The sequence below is a fragment of the Anoplopoma fimbria genome, chromosome 18 (assembly GCF_027596085.1).
Source record: "Anoplopoma fimbria isolate UVic2021 breed Golden Eagle Sablefish chromosome 18, Afim_UVic_2022, whole genome shotgun sequence".
NCBI lineage: Eukaryota > Metazoa > Chordata > Actinopteri > Perciformes > Anoplopomatidae > Anoplopoma > Anoplopoma fimbria.
In genome coordinates, this window is record NC_072466.1 from 7,390,854 (window position 1) to 7,406,974 (window position 16,121).

The 16,121-nt window shown below is 42.1% G+C and overlaps 1 protein-coding gene across 1 annotated transcript in view; it reads left to right on the forward strand.

Moving 5' to 3' along the window:
• The window catches only part of nbas (NBAS subunit of NRZ tethering complex), a 151,866-nt gene that overhangs the window by 132,349 nt on the left and 3,396 nt on the right, over nucleotides 1-16,121 (forward strand). The window contains 2 exon segments of the mRNA XM_054618448.1: nucleotides 6,165-6,312; nucleotides 8,122-8,256. Coding sequence (XP_054474423.1) covers nucleotides 6,165-6,312; nucleotides 8,122-8,256 — 283 coding nt within the window.

Below are 16,121 nucleotides of genomic sequence, written 5' to 3' on the forward strand. Positions count from 1 at the left end.
AAAGAACATGACTCTCACAGTGCTTCCCAGCTTCTCCAGGTGAGAGAGGGCCTTGTGCGTCAGGTAGATGATGGAGTCCTCCACCCCGATGTGTGGCAGATAGGCGAACTGTAGTGGGTCCAGGAAAGCTGTAAGCTGGGTCCTCAGGTGCCGCAGAACAAGTCTCTCCAGGGTCTTCATGACGTGTGATGTCAGGGCCACAGGTCTGTAGTCATTAAGACCGCTGGGACGACTCTTCTTCGGCACCGGGACAATGCAGGACGTCTTCCAGATTGTGGGCACCTTCTTCAACCTCAGGGAGAGATTGAAGAGGTGCCTGAGAGGAGCTGCCAGCTGTCCAGCACACACTTTCAGCAACCTAGGGCTGATGTCATCACCACTGGCTTTGCTTATCTGAAGCCTGGAGAGCTGATGCTGTACCTGGATGGTGGTGAAGGTGGGGCTGGGTGGTGAGGGGGTTTGAAGGGAGCTGTGAGCTCCTGGCCGTGGGTGAACAGTTGTAGGGGGGGATGGGGGGAGTGATGGGCTGTCCTGGTCCACTGGTGTGGAGATGTTGGTCTGAAGAGGGCTAGTGGGTGAGGGGGGGCATCCTCTGGTCCTAACAGTCTGCTGAGAGAGGGGGAGGTGGCAGAGGTGTAGATGGAAGGGGGAGCAGAGACTCCAGCAGAGGTGTGAATGGGGGAAGAGGTATTAGGTGGAGACCTAGCCTCACTATCGGATGGGGGTAGTGTCGAACCTATTGAAGAATAGGTTGAGCTCCGATGCGAGTGCTAGGTCACCCTGTACTCCAGATGAAGGCAGACTGCAGCCTGTCATCATTTTCAGCCCATGAGTGGTATTGATCTTCTCATCTCTATTGCTTCATTATGAGTTGTCTGAATCCCATGTATATGGGTCATGAGTAACTATATCTTTCGCAAATTGTTATATACAGAATTAAAGAAAACCTTACTCACCTCAATTAGGTCTCTTTTAACCTCCTCTCGAAATGCAGAGGTTCCTCTCCAGCACATTCAGTAAATTCTATTTTAAAGCTCAATGTAAAATTAGAGCTATTTCACCAGTTGGTTAGTGAGAGTGCTTTGTTTCTTAACAGTCACTTTGAAGAGGGTTTACACTGTAGCTTGCTCGTTAACAAAATCAGGAGCATATGAAGACATTGACATAATAATGGCCTACTTCTATGCAATGTGTTCTCATTTCCCCCGAGAGCGGGACTGGAGAATACTGCCTCTAATCACTCAGGTCTACGTATTGCACATAGACTAGTTGGAAATGAAAACAGGCATCTTCACAAAGCTCCAGGCTCTGGGCTTCTTGCACCAGCTGGCATCTTATGAGCCCCAGCCAGGGTTGGCTGTATTTTCAATAAGTGCCTAATGATGTGATTTCTCTTCTCCCTCTCCATTGTTCTTGATTAAAAGCGAGTGGTTCTCCGAGGCCCGCCGAGGCAATACGGGGTTATGCTGTCGGGAGTTTTTATTCCTTCCAGCTCAATCGAAGCAGACTGTGTCTCAAACAGTTTCGATCTGCAACTTAAAGTAGAGTTCTTCTCCAGTAGTTGTTAGAAACTTACAAATCTGTGTATAGGTGTGTGTGTGTGTGTGTGTGTGTGTGTGTGTGTGTGTGTGTGTGTGTGTGTGTGTGTGTGTGTGTGTGTGTGTGTGTGTGTGTGTGTGTGTGTGTGTGTGTGTGTGTATGAGTCAGCCTTTATGGACTCTGCTGCGTCAGTTTAAAGGCCAGCACTACCTGCCTGTTGGATACTTCCTCTTACAACTCAAAATGAACTGTATTTTGTCAGATAAGGGGATCACATTCCTGCAGTGACTTCCCAACCAACTGGATGTTAAGGTGAATGGTCAGGACGTAGACATGACGTAGACATTGTCAAACTAGGCGAGAGAAGGCAAAAAATCCTCACATGATAGTGTTTCTGTCAGACCTGTGAAGTGTCATAAGCCCCTCTTTAAACAAAAAGTTCCAGGAGGTTACAGGTTCCTCTGAGGAACTGTGTAGATTAGGCAATTATGATCACTAACAGATTAAAAGTCATCTTATTGTTCTTTGTATTTACTGTCGAGAGACTTTTCCGTTTAAGTAAATTCATAAGCGGACTTAAGGCTTTATAGCATAACTGCACAGAAGGAGTTGGCAAACGCTTTGTTTTCGAACACGTTCCCCAGTATTGTTTCCTGTATGATTGAAGCTGATATTTCTGGAGACAGCAGAAAGTTCTACCCCAGAACAGGAAGGATTTTTTTGCAGTCAAAATTCAATTTAGTTCCTCTGGTCAAAATGCAGGGAAAGCTCCTGAGTTCCTGAAATAGTTGCTTGGCCCCTGGAAAAAGTCTTAATGTGGAAACAGGCCATTAGAGGGAATGACTTTCAGTTCTCACCATTTCCAGAATGATCTTGGAACGCCTGATTCAACTCACAAGAAAGAAGCTTTCTGTGGAGGTTAAAACGAAATTACTGGTGGGCTGCAACTTACCATTATTTTAATTGTTGATCAATCTGTTGATTAATTTATTGATTACTCGCTTAGTTGTTTGCTCTATGAAAAAAGAAAATGATATATTCACATTTAAGAAGCTGAAATCATAGAACAAAAAATGACTCATACCAATTAATCAATTATCAAAATAGTTTGCGACTACTTAAATAGTTGACAAATAATCAATTAGTCATTGCAATTACATTTTTTTTATTTGTGAAGCAATGTGACGACAAAAAAAAAACAGCAACACATAAAAGTGACATAAACATGGAAGACAGACTTTAAAAAAAAACAGACATTCAGACAGTCACATAAAGCAGTTACGGTGACGTAGGAAGTGAAATGATGAGAGTCAATGAGTATAGATTACAGTTACACTGGGTTATGTAGGGTGTGTGTGGATGTTTGTATAAGAGGCAGTAAAGTATAAGTCCTAGTAGTCATTGTAACTGAAATTTACTGAAAAGGAGAGGATAAAAGTTTTCAAAATAAAGGAGGAGGCTCAGAGTTGTAGCCGTGTAACAAACAAAATGAAAAGAATCAGAATCAAGTAAAAAAAAAATGCTTTTTTAAATCCCCACTGCATTGATAATGGACTGTAGAGTTGGTTTATGAGTTTGAGTAAAGCCAGTGTCTTTTCCAACTGAGAAGCTGTAGGAGAGCTGGGATTAGGTTCTGGACGACACAGCTGCTTGAAGTTCACCCGCAGATTCCACTGACTTTGTGAGTTCAGAACAGCTGTAGTCAAACCGACGGTTTGACTACAAACACTTTCAACTGCCGACTGAGCTGTGGTACTGTAGTTCTGATTTAAATGGGAACATAATGGCGAGTACAAACTCATCTTTTCTGATTACGGATTTTGTTTTTGGCTTGTCGCTGTAGTCCGCCTCATTTAAACCGCTTGAGTTAATTTGCTGCAACACACGTACGCACACTGCGCTGTAATGTTCCTCTTTGAAGCTTAGGAGCCTGAAATTTAGCACTGATCTGTGTTTAGTGTTCATTTTTATGTGTAATGGTTGCTGCATCCGGCAGCTGTAATTTGGAACACAAAACTCTAACACTAATTTAACCTCCAAATGTTCCGTAAAGACTTGAGGGGTTGCAATACACATGGTTAACCTTAACTATTGCTCTGACTCAGCGTGTTTACTGCCTGTGTCTGTAGAGAGGAAATTTGTTTTCAGTAAGACTACAAGAGGCGGTTTTTGGGAGCTATATTGAGTTGCATCTGAAAAGCTTATCCTTTTTGTCTGTCCGCATAAACTGAGTCATGATTCAAAGCACGAATGGAGGCTGGCTGTGACTCACACTGCACCCTGTGACAGATTTGCCGAGCACACAGGCACTCACCGTCGCATGCAGCAGAGCCTCCCTGTGCCCCCCCCCGGTAAAGCACAGTAAGCAGCAGTGTGCCAAACAGACACACAAGTGTTTTTGCTCCCATGGCCCGCATCATCCGAAGGTGAAGCAGCTTGTCAGGACATGACACCCCCGGTAGCTGGATGGAGAGCTGCCTTTTATGCTGACGGTCAAACACAGGAGCCCTGCTGTCCTCCCTGCTGTCTCTCTCCTTCACGTTTCAAAGCTCTTTTTTATCACACACACACACACACACACACACACACACACACACACACACACACACACACACACACACACACACACACACACACACACACACCATCTCCTTTTTGCAGATATATATACAGGCACACACATATCACAGGATCTCATTCCTCTACCAAGCTTTGTTAAGACACCCTTCAGCCGCCTAATCTGAAATCAGGGTTCAACCACTTTGCTTTTTTCAATTTTTTTCTCATCATAAAACGAAGGATTTATCAGCATGTTACCATCTACCCTTAATCATTTGAAAACACCCGCAGTGAAACAAAGCACTTGTTCATATCAGATTCATCCCCTCATCTTCATTCACCTCCTTTTCCTTTCCGGAGGGTTTGATATTTAATGTACTGCTTGTCATGTTAATTACATACATATATACATTATAACATATAAACCATATAACATATAATATATAACATATAAGTTGAGTGATAAAGCTATTCTAACTAAGGTCAAAGATCTGATACAGATATAATGAGGCCTTGGCTTTGCATTGGATGGATGGATGGATGGATGGATGGATAGAAACATAGATTTAAAGATATATATATATTGTGAGATACATATATCTACATATATATACAGTATATATATAGATTATTCATCCTTTAATTAACTACTACACTTCCCATAAGCACTAATGTTAGTGAGCAGTTAGAGGGACTCGATTATAGCAGTGACCCCCGGCCATGCTTATGATAATATTAATAGAATTAATCATTTCACCAGGATTCATCCGTCAACCAAGATCTAATTAACAGATAGTGAGTCGTTCTGTGGTTCCCATAGGTGTATTTTTTTCCTCTCCTATGATTGATATTAATAAAGATCCATGAAGGTCGTATTGCCTTAATGTCATTGGCATTTGCTGGCCTTGGCGGGAGCTAATCGGTTACTCTGGAGGCATTAGCAAAGGTCTTGAAGACCTCATAAAGGAGCGTGTCAACAAAGTGACGCCTGTCAGCGCTGGCAGCTGGTCCCCATGGTGTTCACAGCGAGAGCAAGAGAGAGAAAATGCGTCGTGTAGGTGTTTAATATTAACTGCGGGAGTAAAGTGGTCAAACATCTTTCCTCGTTGCTTACATGTCAACGTCAGAATTCATTAGATCGTCTGCAAACCTCCTGATAGTTTCGTCTGAGCTCATGTCAGCCTGTGATTTGATGCTGTTATTCTTATGTGGCTGTCGTACTTATATTATTCATAATAACATAGAGTAGTCGGCTGTTGTGACCCAGTCTTTGTCTAACAGGATTACCATCTGGAGACACAGCGCTGCAGAGAATTGGATGAATAACATTGAAGGAGTTTTACATGCTCTTTTAAAGTGGCCCTATTATGCTTTTCCACTTTTTCCCTCTTCTTTAGTGTGTTATATATATCTTTGTACATGTAAAAGGTCCGTAGAGTGTAAAACCTGAAGTCCACGCCTAAAAGGAGTTACCCTCCCCCTCAGAAGCTCCTGAGCTCCTGAAACGGCTCCATTGAATTCTCTCCTTCACTTCCGTAACTTTATGAGGTCACAATGTTACGGAAGTGACATGAAACTCATTCTGGCTAGTTTGGCCCTCAAACAACAAAAAAGAGAGAGACGGAGCTGAAGCTCTGGAGAAAGAGTTTTTTTAAATGTGAAACTTTGACCAATCACAACAGAGCGGGCTAGCTGCCCAATCAGGGCAGGCTTTGCTTTCTGGAGGGAGGAGCAAGCGCTACAACGGAGCATTTCAGAGAGAGGGTGAGAAGAGGTGCTGCAGGACAGCCAGGATGAGAAAAACAAGGCGGATTATGAGCATTAACGCATGTAAACATGTAACTGTAACTTGAGATAAAAATATGCATCCAGAAAATAGCATAATAGGGCCTGTTTAACATATATTTTATTTTCCTGCCTAGTTCTGTTGTCCTGAACCGATCACTAATACAGCAAATGTATTCACCAGATTATGTTCCTCCCTTGTACGTTCACCTCAGGAGCTCAGCAGAAGACTACACGCAAACACGCCTCTCATTCACGGGTCTGTCTTGCTCTGTTTCCAGGGCAAAGTCGGAGCGTAACCCCTGGGTGGTGCTGACCTCGGCCCTGCTGACCCGCTGCCAGGCTTCAGAGGTGGAATTAGACCTGGGTCAGCAGGTCGTCACCATGGTGCGATCCATCTACAGCACCAAACACAAGCTTCCTGCGCAGGTAAACATCAAACACTAATTGGATAATAATCTGTCATTGATTTTTTTTGCAGTAATTGGAAAAGTAAATTAAATTAGTGTAGAAGTCCACATAAAGAATTTCACATAATAACAAGTACAATCTTTGGGAATTTATTCTTTTTTCAACTTTTACTCCACTAAAAAAAGGGATAATGGCAATTGAGCCTATCGCCCATTGATGAAAGTATTGCAATATTTATGTATTTGTATTATGGAGTGGGTGTCTGTGGCGACATGCCCAGAATGAAATGCTGTATTAAGTTACTGTTTTTGCAACCCAATTATTTCCTACAGCTGCAGCTCTACATAAAAAGATTTAACTTGCTGTACACGAGCTGGCTTTTATTATGAAGTAGTCACAGGAAATGCAATGTGTTTGTCAGTGCGTCTACAAAACAAAACCACACTCATTCTAGGCCTTTTTTTGAGAGCAGATGAGATTAAAATATTGCAGGGAGTAATGAAACAATAAGGAGCAGCCACAGTGAGCTGTTAGATGAAGGGTGAGGGTTACTCTACGCTTTGTTTTCTTTGCCGGCACAAATGGCGATAAGCAATAATTGCAGTTGGGTTTCCGCTTGTTATTTTTCTTATTCTCTTTTCTTTTCTAAAGTACTTTCATTACTGGAGATGTAAGTACAAGTACAGTATCCAAAAGTAACAAATATCTCCATGTCTCATATTTTGAAGAGAAACAAAACAAACGCAACATGCAGAATACAAAAAAAAAAGAAAGCTTGGGCTGTCGTTTTGAGCAAAAACATTCTCTTCACCCTCTCCGAGTATATTCATTTTTCTAAGGTTGTATATAATTTGGTACTGCAAAGACAGCAATGTGTAAGACAAAAGAGAAACCAAGTTCATAATACTGCAAATGCAAAAGGCTTTCATCAGTGCCCAATCACTGTGTTGACTCACGATGGTGACTTTACAGACCTTTACTTAAATGAAAATCTAAAATATTATTACTTGAAATACAGTGAGGAAAGGGAAAATTTCAAACCAAAAAAAAAAATCCAGCCTCAACACATTTTTCGACTCCCTTATTATAACCATTATTATAAATATCTCACTGCAGTGCCACCATTTTACCCCATATCTTACTACAGGAGGCCTGTAGCTATTAAGCATGTTACCCACAGCAACATGTTAGCATCAGCTCAGTGCTTTCTGCATCGTACTACAGGCACTCGCCTCTCTTTGATATCTGACTGCCTCTAATGCTATTCACGCCCTACTGAGCACCCTGGAAGTGGTAAGCCTAATGCCATTCTGTATGTCTAACTGTGATATTAGTTTAGCGCTAATGCTATTCGGTGTGAATAGGCTAGTGTCTGCCAGGCTGTCTAATATTAGTGTGGGAAGAGGGGTGGGAGGTGTAGAAGGAGGCCTTTTACTCTGTTCTGAACAGCTTTAATTTGAATCTGCTGGAATGAAACCGCCAGAGCATTGGGGGAAGTCAGATTGCATTGTGATATCCATATATTACTAGATAGCCCTGTGTGTGTGTGTATGTGTTTGTGTTTGTGTGTAGACCTTTTTTAGAGGTATTATGTGCCTGCATATCTGTACAGTATATGCACATCGATTAACCTTTACTGTTCCTCGCCTACTCTCTTCCCTCTGTCTCCTGCTCTCCTCTTTTGCTCTTTTTCACTCCTTTTTCACTGTTTTCATCCCCCTTTCTTTCCTTTATCTCTCCCCCGCCTCCATTAATCATTTCATCAACAAATCTTTCCATTCATATCCCCCCCCTCCCTGGCCTTTCACCCTCTATCTTCCTCTACAGTGTATCAGACATATAGCTACCCTGATGCTCCAAGACCAGCAGAGCCTCCAGCAGCCTGCACTCAAACTCATGGCTGAGAGTGGCGACGAGCAACTGCTGCGGCTGACTCTGGATCAGATCAACAGCATGAGCGCAGTAAGTAAACATTGTAATAGTCTGCATGGTCCATATTCAAAATGTTGACAAAGCAGAGTCCACTGCCTGGACCACAATTGGAATGCAGACATTTTTTTTTAGATTATCGGTTATTTATTTAGTTTTCAAGGAAATTCCTTGTCTGGTCCAACCACCAGTCAAAACCCAAATGTTTTCAGTGGTATAAAACGGCCAACAATATCGATGCGTCTACCAGAAGATATTAACTGGATTTCACTCAATGACCAAACCACTTCATCCTTTTATTTAGTAGATTCAGCAGAAAGGTTTTTTCAGTCATTAAGCCATTAAGCCACTAAGCCATTAAGCTAGAACGGTGAAAAACATTTAGATAAAAAAAACAAAAACACAGCATAAAGAAAATCCATTACTGTTCAATATACAATTGATGTTAACAGGCAAAGCATTCATGATAGTTTGAGTGATAAACAATGTGCCGTATTCTATAATCTATGTTAGAATATATTTAATGCACATAAAACTCTGGGGTGTACTCATAATGCCATCAACAAACAATAACTTTTACTTTCACCATTTACGTGCTTCTACTTAACCACTATCTTCGGATTTGCAAACAGATAAAAAGAACAAAACGTTACTGGATAATCAATCATAAAGAAGCAACGATAATGAAAGGGTACAGATCCCTGTGGCGTAAAGCTAACACTTATGCTAACCAAACTGGAGTTGTCAGTGATCTTCATGATGGGTACAAAGTCTCTCAGTGGTTGCAAATTTCACCACTCTGGACTTGTAGACGGATCCTGCAGCCATGAGATCTCTGTCAGTGCGTCTTTTGTCTGATTCCGGCCCTTATTTATTGCGATACTGCTTGTCACTGCGTTTGCTTATCTAATGTTTCAGGCACAGTGGTTCCGCCTTGTTTCCTTTCTGAATACTCAGATTGTCAGTATTTTCATTTCTTTCCTAATTGCTTTACTTATTATTTTAATTTCCAATTATCATCATCTTTTTTGTCCTTTATGTTGCTTATCTTTATAAAAGAAAAATCCTGTTTGACTTGACATTGACTGTACATTATGTACTGTATTAAAAATGTATGAGACAGAATAAAAAAGGTGGAATACAAAAAAATACAGGCAAGAAATGAGGCGGCTGATTAAAAATGTGAGCCAAAAAAAATAAATACTCATCACCGTCTTAAGATACGAATAAAAGTTCTCCAAAAGAATCTCAACATTGTCATAAGCCAGAGCACATCTACCTCCCTACTGTCCTCTTGTTTTGGAAAGATCGGATAAGAGAGTAATAGTTTAAGACTGTGTGGGCCGGGCCTCCACTGTTTCCCCATCAGATAAGCAATTGTCACAAAGTAGTCCTCTCAGACCCAGCAGACCCTCTCTTTGTTCCCACATCAGATAACAGAAAGCCACTCTATTAAGTGACAGAGCCCCTATTAAATGAAACCTTAAAGCTCCTATATCGGTACACCTGAGCAAAACGCTGCTTTTATCCCGCAGAGAAAAAGCAAAGCGGGGCTGAGGGAGGCTGGGTGGGGGGTGTTAAAGCTGGAAAAGGAGAAAAGATGGGGGATTTTTAGATGTGGGAAGAGGAAAATCAGATGGAGGAGGGGAATGGATGTTCAGAGCGAGAAACGAGATGAGAAGGGGAAATTGCAAAGACGGAGCAAATGTATCAAGATGTAAAGCAAGAACAACTGCGACTGAGGTAGAGAGGACAGAGCAGGGTGCACAGAGAGGGAGGGGGCGGGCGACAGGTTGTGTGTCACACTGCTTTGAGGAATAATCTCGCCCCTGCCCCCCTCAGAGCTCTACGATCAGGGCCATGTTCAGAGAAGCGCCGAGCAGTGTTCATCTGAAGATAACATCAACAGAGACAGAGAGGAATTGTCGAACATCTAATGCATCTGATAATGTGGTGGCTTGCAGCTCACTGTGGAGCATTACATTACATTACAGTCATTTAGCAGACGCTTTTATCCAAAGCGACTTACAGTCAGTAGTATATTACATATCAGTCACCCATTCACACACTGATGACAGGCTACCATGCAAGGTGCCACCATCAGACTCTAACTAACATTCATTCACATCCAGTCCACACCGATGGCAAGCCTTCGGGAGCAACTTGGGGTTAAGTGTCTTGCACACATCGACTAGCCGGGTATCGAACCACCGATCCTCTGAATGGAGAACTACCTTGCTCTCCACTACGCCACAGCCTTCTGTGTGTGTGCGAGTGTCTGTTTGCTATTTGTTTTCTAGGACAGGGATTCTGATTGCCTAAAACCGTTTTTGAAAGGATCTGTTTACTCAAATTATATTAAAAAGGGTTTCATGATGTCAAATTTTATGATGGAAAGATTTGTATTTAAGGAGGCTCTTATTCAACCTTTTCTGTCCCGATATGGATTCTGATAGCCAAACGGTCCTCCTTTAAAACAACAGAAGAGGCTGGGTCGGTGAGGTCACGCTGCTTCAGGTACAATCATGTCTGATGATCGTATTTCATTGGACATGAAAAATTATCCAGGAAGTCCATTTTGAGCAACAGATCCAGTAATATTTTAAGACTGATGAGATGGCAAAACACTGCACATGAGTTTATTCGGTCGGATACTCTTAATAAGGTCGTATTGGTGGCGACACTAAATCCAGTGTATGACATTGATAGTATTTGCACCTTGCATTCGAGCTCCCAAAACCTTATTGGGGCTGAAAAATTACAAATGAAGTCGACCGAATTGCACCAACCCTTTATTATGATTGAATAGTTCTCTGCTCTTTCTTCTAAACCGTTGTTTTGTTTTGCTTTGCTTCCCCATTTTTCACCATCATGACCAAATTAAACTTTGCACACACCACCTTTTATCAGATCTACAAATTGCCTGTACTTGTCAGCAGCCAGCCATTATCAGATCCGTAGGTCTTATCAAGGAATCAGAAATGATTCATTTTAGTTCAGTTTAGTCAATCATAAATTCAGGTGAGAGCCCTGTGGAAGCTCAACTATTAATTGACTGTTGTTATTATTTAATAACCTTAGGCGTTTAGTTTCTTTTCTTACATTGTTTCAGTTCCTACACACAATTAAAAAACATTTATCACAGAAAAACATGTGGTTTTGATTACCTTCATGTCTAAATTATCAAGCCGGAGGCTGATTTTGGCCACAATGCATCATATATTTATCAACTGCACACTGCAAAAACATGGAGCTCTTAATTAAACACACAACATGCCACTCCGAGTGATTGACAGGTCTTATCTTCAGGCACTTCCACCAACCAGTGTGTGTTGCCTGGCGCTCTGCTCAGTATCTGATGTCATAGATTACTGTGCGCATTGTTTTCCTCCAGTATCAACACTTTATTTTTTTCCATAAGAGAGATAGCCCTGGATCAAGAAAAGAAAAAAAAAAAGATTAATTCCGAAATTAGTTTTTAATTAAAATGGTCTTATAGGAAAAACCACTTGACACAGAAAGTAAGTGAGAAAAAGTCATTTATTTGGCTGTAGCCGTAGATACGTTTATTTCTGCTTCACATTCACTGTTCTTGCGTCGCTGCAGAGGAGACCACAGTGGGCATGGGAGTACAGGAGGAGAGGGGGTGTAGAGAGAATAGAGTGGGAGTAGAGTATATGACTTGAAAGGGAGACAAAGAAGTAGTAGAGAGAGCAGGTAATGAAGAAGAGCTACTATTGTTCTCATTGATGTATACCGAAAATACTGTGAAGGCGTTCAGGCTTTTATTTCTTTTCGCTGGGAGCAGAAGCTCATGTGGCCTCTCCTCTCATCGCTGCTCGCTTTTTTCGCACCCCCTGTTATTTCCTCCTTCCCTCTGCTTCCTTTTTTTCTTTGCTCTGCTCCTCCTGGTGAAGACGTATGGACCATGGAGGAGCAGAGTGGAGCAGAGAGCCAGAGGTTAACACCAGGCTGTCTAATGGAAGACAGAGATAAGGGCCTGATAAGAGCTGTCCTGCCAATATGAATGAGCTGTCAGTGCAACGCACAGCATACATAGATTCACCTGCATGTGTACAAACACAGAAACACACACATACACACACATATACAGCTGGAGTCAACACCAACAAGTTTGCTGCAACAAAGTGTTCTCAAAGTCCTCGTGTCTCCTCGCCTTCTTTGTGTCTTTGGCTCTTCCACTCTCTCTTTCTCTTCCTTCGTCAGATTCATTTTAATTACCAACTGTTCATTCGTTAAGCCCCTCCCCTAAGTTACCGTTGCTACGCGTGTCAGGCTTTCAGCTCTCGCACGGCACAGCTGCAGTTTAATATGATGACAATGGCAAATTAACCACCCCAAATTCTTCTCCCTACCTTTAGAAGGAGGTTGACAAAAGAAGGATTCTCTTCTCTAGATGATTGCCGTCAATTTTTACCTATGAAAGGACTAATGTTGCCGGCAGATTTGACAGCTGTGGCTGTGGAGCCGTTCTTTGCACAAAACTACCACAAATTGCACAGCTTTCTTTTGAATTTGTAATTTTTATTCACATTTTCATTCTAATCTTATAATTCTGATCCAATCCTTCTAATCAAAAGTCTTGGCCTTGGAGGTAACACTATGGGGCCACTGTAGGAAGTATGCTAGTTAGCCGGACATGCTAACAATTGCAGTTTATATTAGAGCAGATAATCTCACTGTGTTCCTTAAAGACTATAAGACACCAATCTACCATTTGTGACTCTCGTACTACTACTACTCTAACTGTAGCGTTTGGATAAAGCCCACAGAGCAGCTTCTCCTAAGAATAATACACCTTATTAATCTGCCCAGTGAAAGGAAGACAAGGTGTGTGTGTGTGTGTGTGTGTGTGTGTGTGTGTGTGTGTGTGTGTGTGTGTGTGTGTGTGTGTGTGTGTGTGTGTGTGTGTGTGTGTGTGTGTGTGTCTGTGTGTGTCTGTGTGTGTGTGATTGAGTGATTATGAATCTTAATTGCTTGTTTAAGTGGGCTTGTTTACAGCTTTTGTGCCATATTGGACTTGTTAATCTTGCTGTGTTTGCTCACCACGTGTTTGTGTTTGCTCATGTGCGTCACATCCCTCTCTTATTTTTTTTGATTGTTCTAGCTTCACAGCCTCTTCTTCTGTCACTTTCAATCATGTCCCGCTGTAAGCAAGGGCTGTCTGGTGTTGTGTGTGTGTGTGTGTGTGTGTGTGTGTGTGTGTGTGTGTGTGTGTGTGTGTGTGTGTGTGTGTGTGTGTGTGTGTGTGTGTGTGTGTGTGTGTGTGTGTGTGTGTGTGTGTGTGTGTGTGTGTGTGTGTCGGTGCACGCTCAGTTGCACTACTAAAGCCTGAGGACAGCTAGGACGGAGGGATGGGAAGCAGAGCCCTGAAGAAGGAGAGAAAAGGGATGAGAGAAGAAGGGAAGGAGATAGTTGTGTGTTGCCTGGCATCGCAAAAACGCTTTATGATTGAAATGATAAAAGATGGCTCGGCCATACATTATGTATTAGGCACTGTACGGTAATTCCAATTAAGCTCTGGGAGACAGACGTATGCAGGAAATGAGCGACGTGCGGAGCAAGAATGGAAAAACAACGATGTTAAAAATTGACCAGACCAATCAGTCAATGTTTAGCGTCCATTGAAGACGAGCGGGAGAGACAACCTTGGCTGTTGTTCACAGGGCCAGACAGCAAGAAACATTGAGGAAATAACAAGAGCGAGAGGGGGGGTTGGACATCTTATGGCTACAGATTGATGTGTCAGGTCTCTTGTCATGCTGAGTGTTTTTTTCATTCACTCACAGCCCACGCAGCTGCATGTGAGAGCACACACACACACACACACACACACACACACACACACACACACACACACACACACACACACACACACACACACACACACACACACACACACACGAAACAGAAGAAGCCTCTTGTTTTCGCTTCACTAAAGAGACAAAGTGTTGTTTGAACCTTTAAAGGAGATTTGGGGGGGGCTTTTAACCTGACACACGCCTTTACCAGAAAAATACATACACCGCGGGACAGGTTTTCATGTTCTCCACGCTGTTGACCTTTGAGAAAGAAAGGAGGCCGTGATAGATGTATTCCCTCCTCAGTCAGATTCCGTTTACGATGAACTGTTTGTAAAAGCGCGGCCCGGACAGAGAGCGCCGCGGGAAGTGGAAAAGTCAAAGTGAAGGAAGGGTGAGGAGGGAAGCCTCACAGGAAGGGGGGGCAGTATGGATGGATATACACAGGTTTGTCAGATGTACAGTAGACTGGATCGAGAGCTGGAGTCGACTCGGAGGGATGGTGTACTTTGGCTAAGGATGTCATCTTTGAATCACAATGTTGAAAATATAACAAAATGAATTTGATTGTACTCAACTGTTTATATGAGACCATTTCAACTTAGATGTAAAAATAACTAATAAAGGAATAGTAGGATTAATACAATAATTTGCTTTCCACCTGAGACTTAGATAAAATGATGTATACCACTTGTGTTTAACGGTACGAAGCTGGAGCCTGCAGCCGGTTAGCTTAGCTTAGCATTAAGACTGGAAGCAGGGGGAAACGGCTAGTCTGGTTCTGGTAAAGCCACAAGTGATCATATTTACACTATATTTTTTATACAGTTTGAAGAAATAAGATGTATACGTGTTAATTAGTGAGCTTTAGAGGTTCAGGTAGACTGACTTTGTTACCGTTGCTGTTACAGGCTAGCTAGGCTAGGTGTTTATGCCAAGATAACCTTATTGTCCCCTGGCTTATGAATAGATATGATAGGGGTTTTGATTTCCTTATAACACAAAAAACGGTAATCATGTTTCCCAAAATGTTGAATTATTACTTTAATTTTCAGAAAATCTGAAGAATGATAAATTGAAATGTTCATAATCCATCAAGATGTTATTCCACTGAAAGTTTATAGATTAAATATATTGAATTATCACCCATCTCTACCACGCTTTTATGAATTTTCACTGTATTAGGAAATAGAAATTAGTTTTGAAATTCTAAGTATTATCCTAACTACATTTCTAAGCTACTGAGGAATTACTAATTGATACTTTAAAAATAATATAAAGGTAGGAAAAGAAGATTTTAGATCGAAGGCTATGGATGGTAGTGATCATTTAAACGTTGTCATTACTCCCAGCTGTCTACCGTGTACTGCGTACTGGAGTGTGAACACTGGACGCAAAAGCAGTGCCTGAAATGTGACAGAGCTGTTCATACTGTAAAAAAAGGACATAAAGTTATCTGCTCCGCTCTGATATCAGGACCCCCCCACCCCAACCCTTCACCCCTCCATCCCTCTGCTGCACCCTCACATCTATTTTCAGCACCACTGTCAATCCGACTGACTCTGAGACTCAAATCTGCTGTCTCTCTACACCGTCAAACCGTAATAGCCTGGAAGGTGTGTGTGTGTGTGTGTGTGTGTGTGTGTGTGTGTGTGTGTGTGTGTGTGTGTGTGTGTGTGTGTGTGTGTGTGTGTGTGTGTGTGTGTGTGTGTGTGTGTGTGTGTGTGTGTGTGTGTGTGCATAGAGGCTCAGTGTGCATAGAGGCCTCTGCTGGAGTGCTTTTCTGTCGTCCATAATGGACCAGGAAAGACAGAATGTGCATATATTTTTAAGCAGTGGGTAGCTATGCTTGCTTACAGTATCTTCTTGTTCTCTAAATCTGTACACGTCCTCTGGTGTCCAAACCTACTGGATATGAACATATATATATATATATGTGTGCATGTGGTTACTTTTCTGGTAGCGCTTTCAGACCAGTGGTCTCCATGTACAGTACAGTGTGTGTCATGCTGAGCCGTGTGTGGTCTCTGTAGGTGTGAGTCCTCATTACAGCCAAACACCACAGAAGGTGATTTC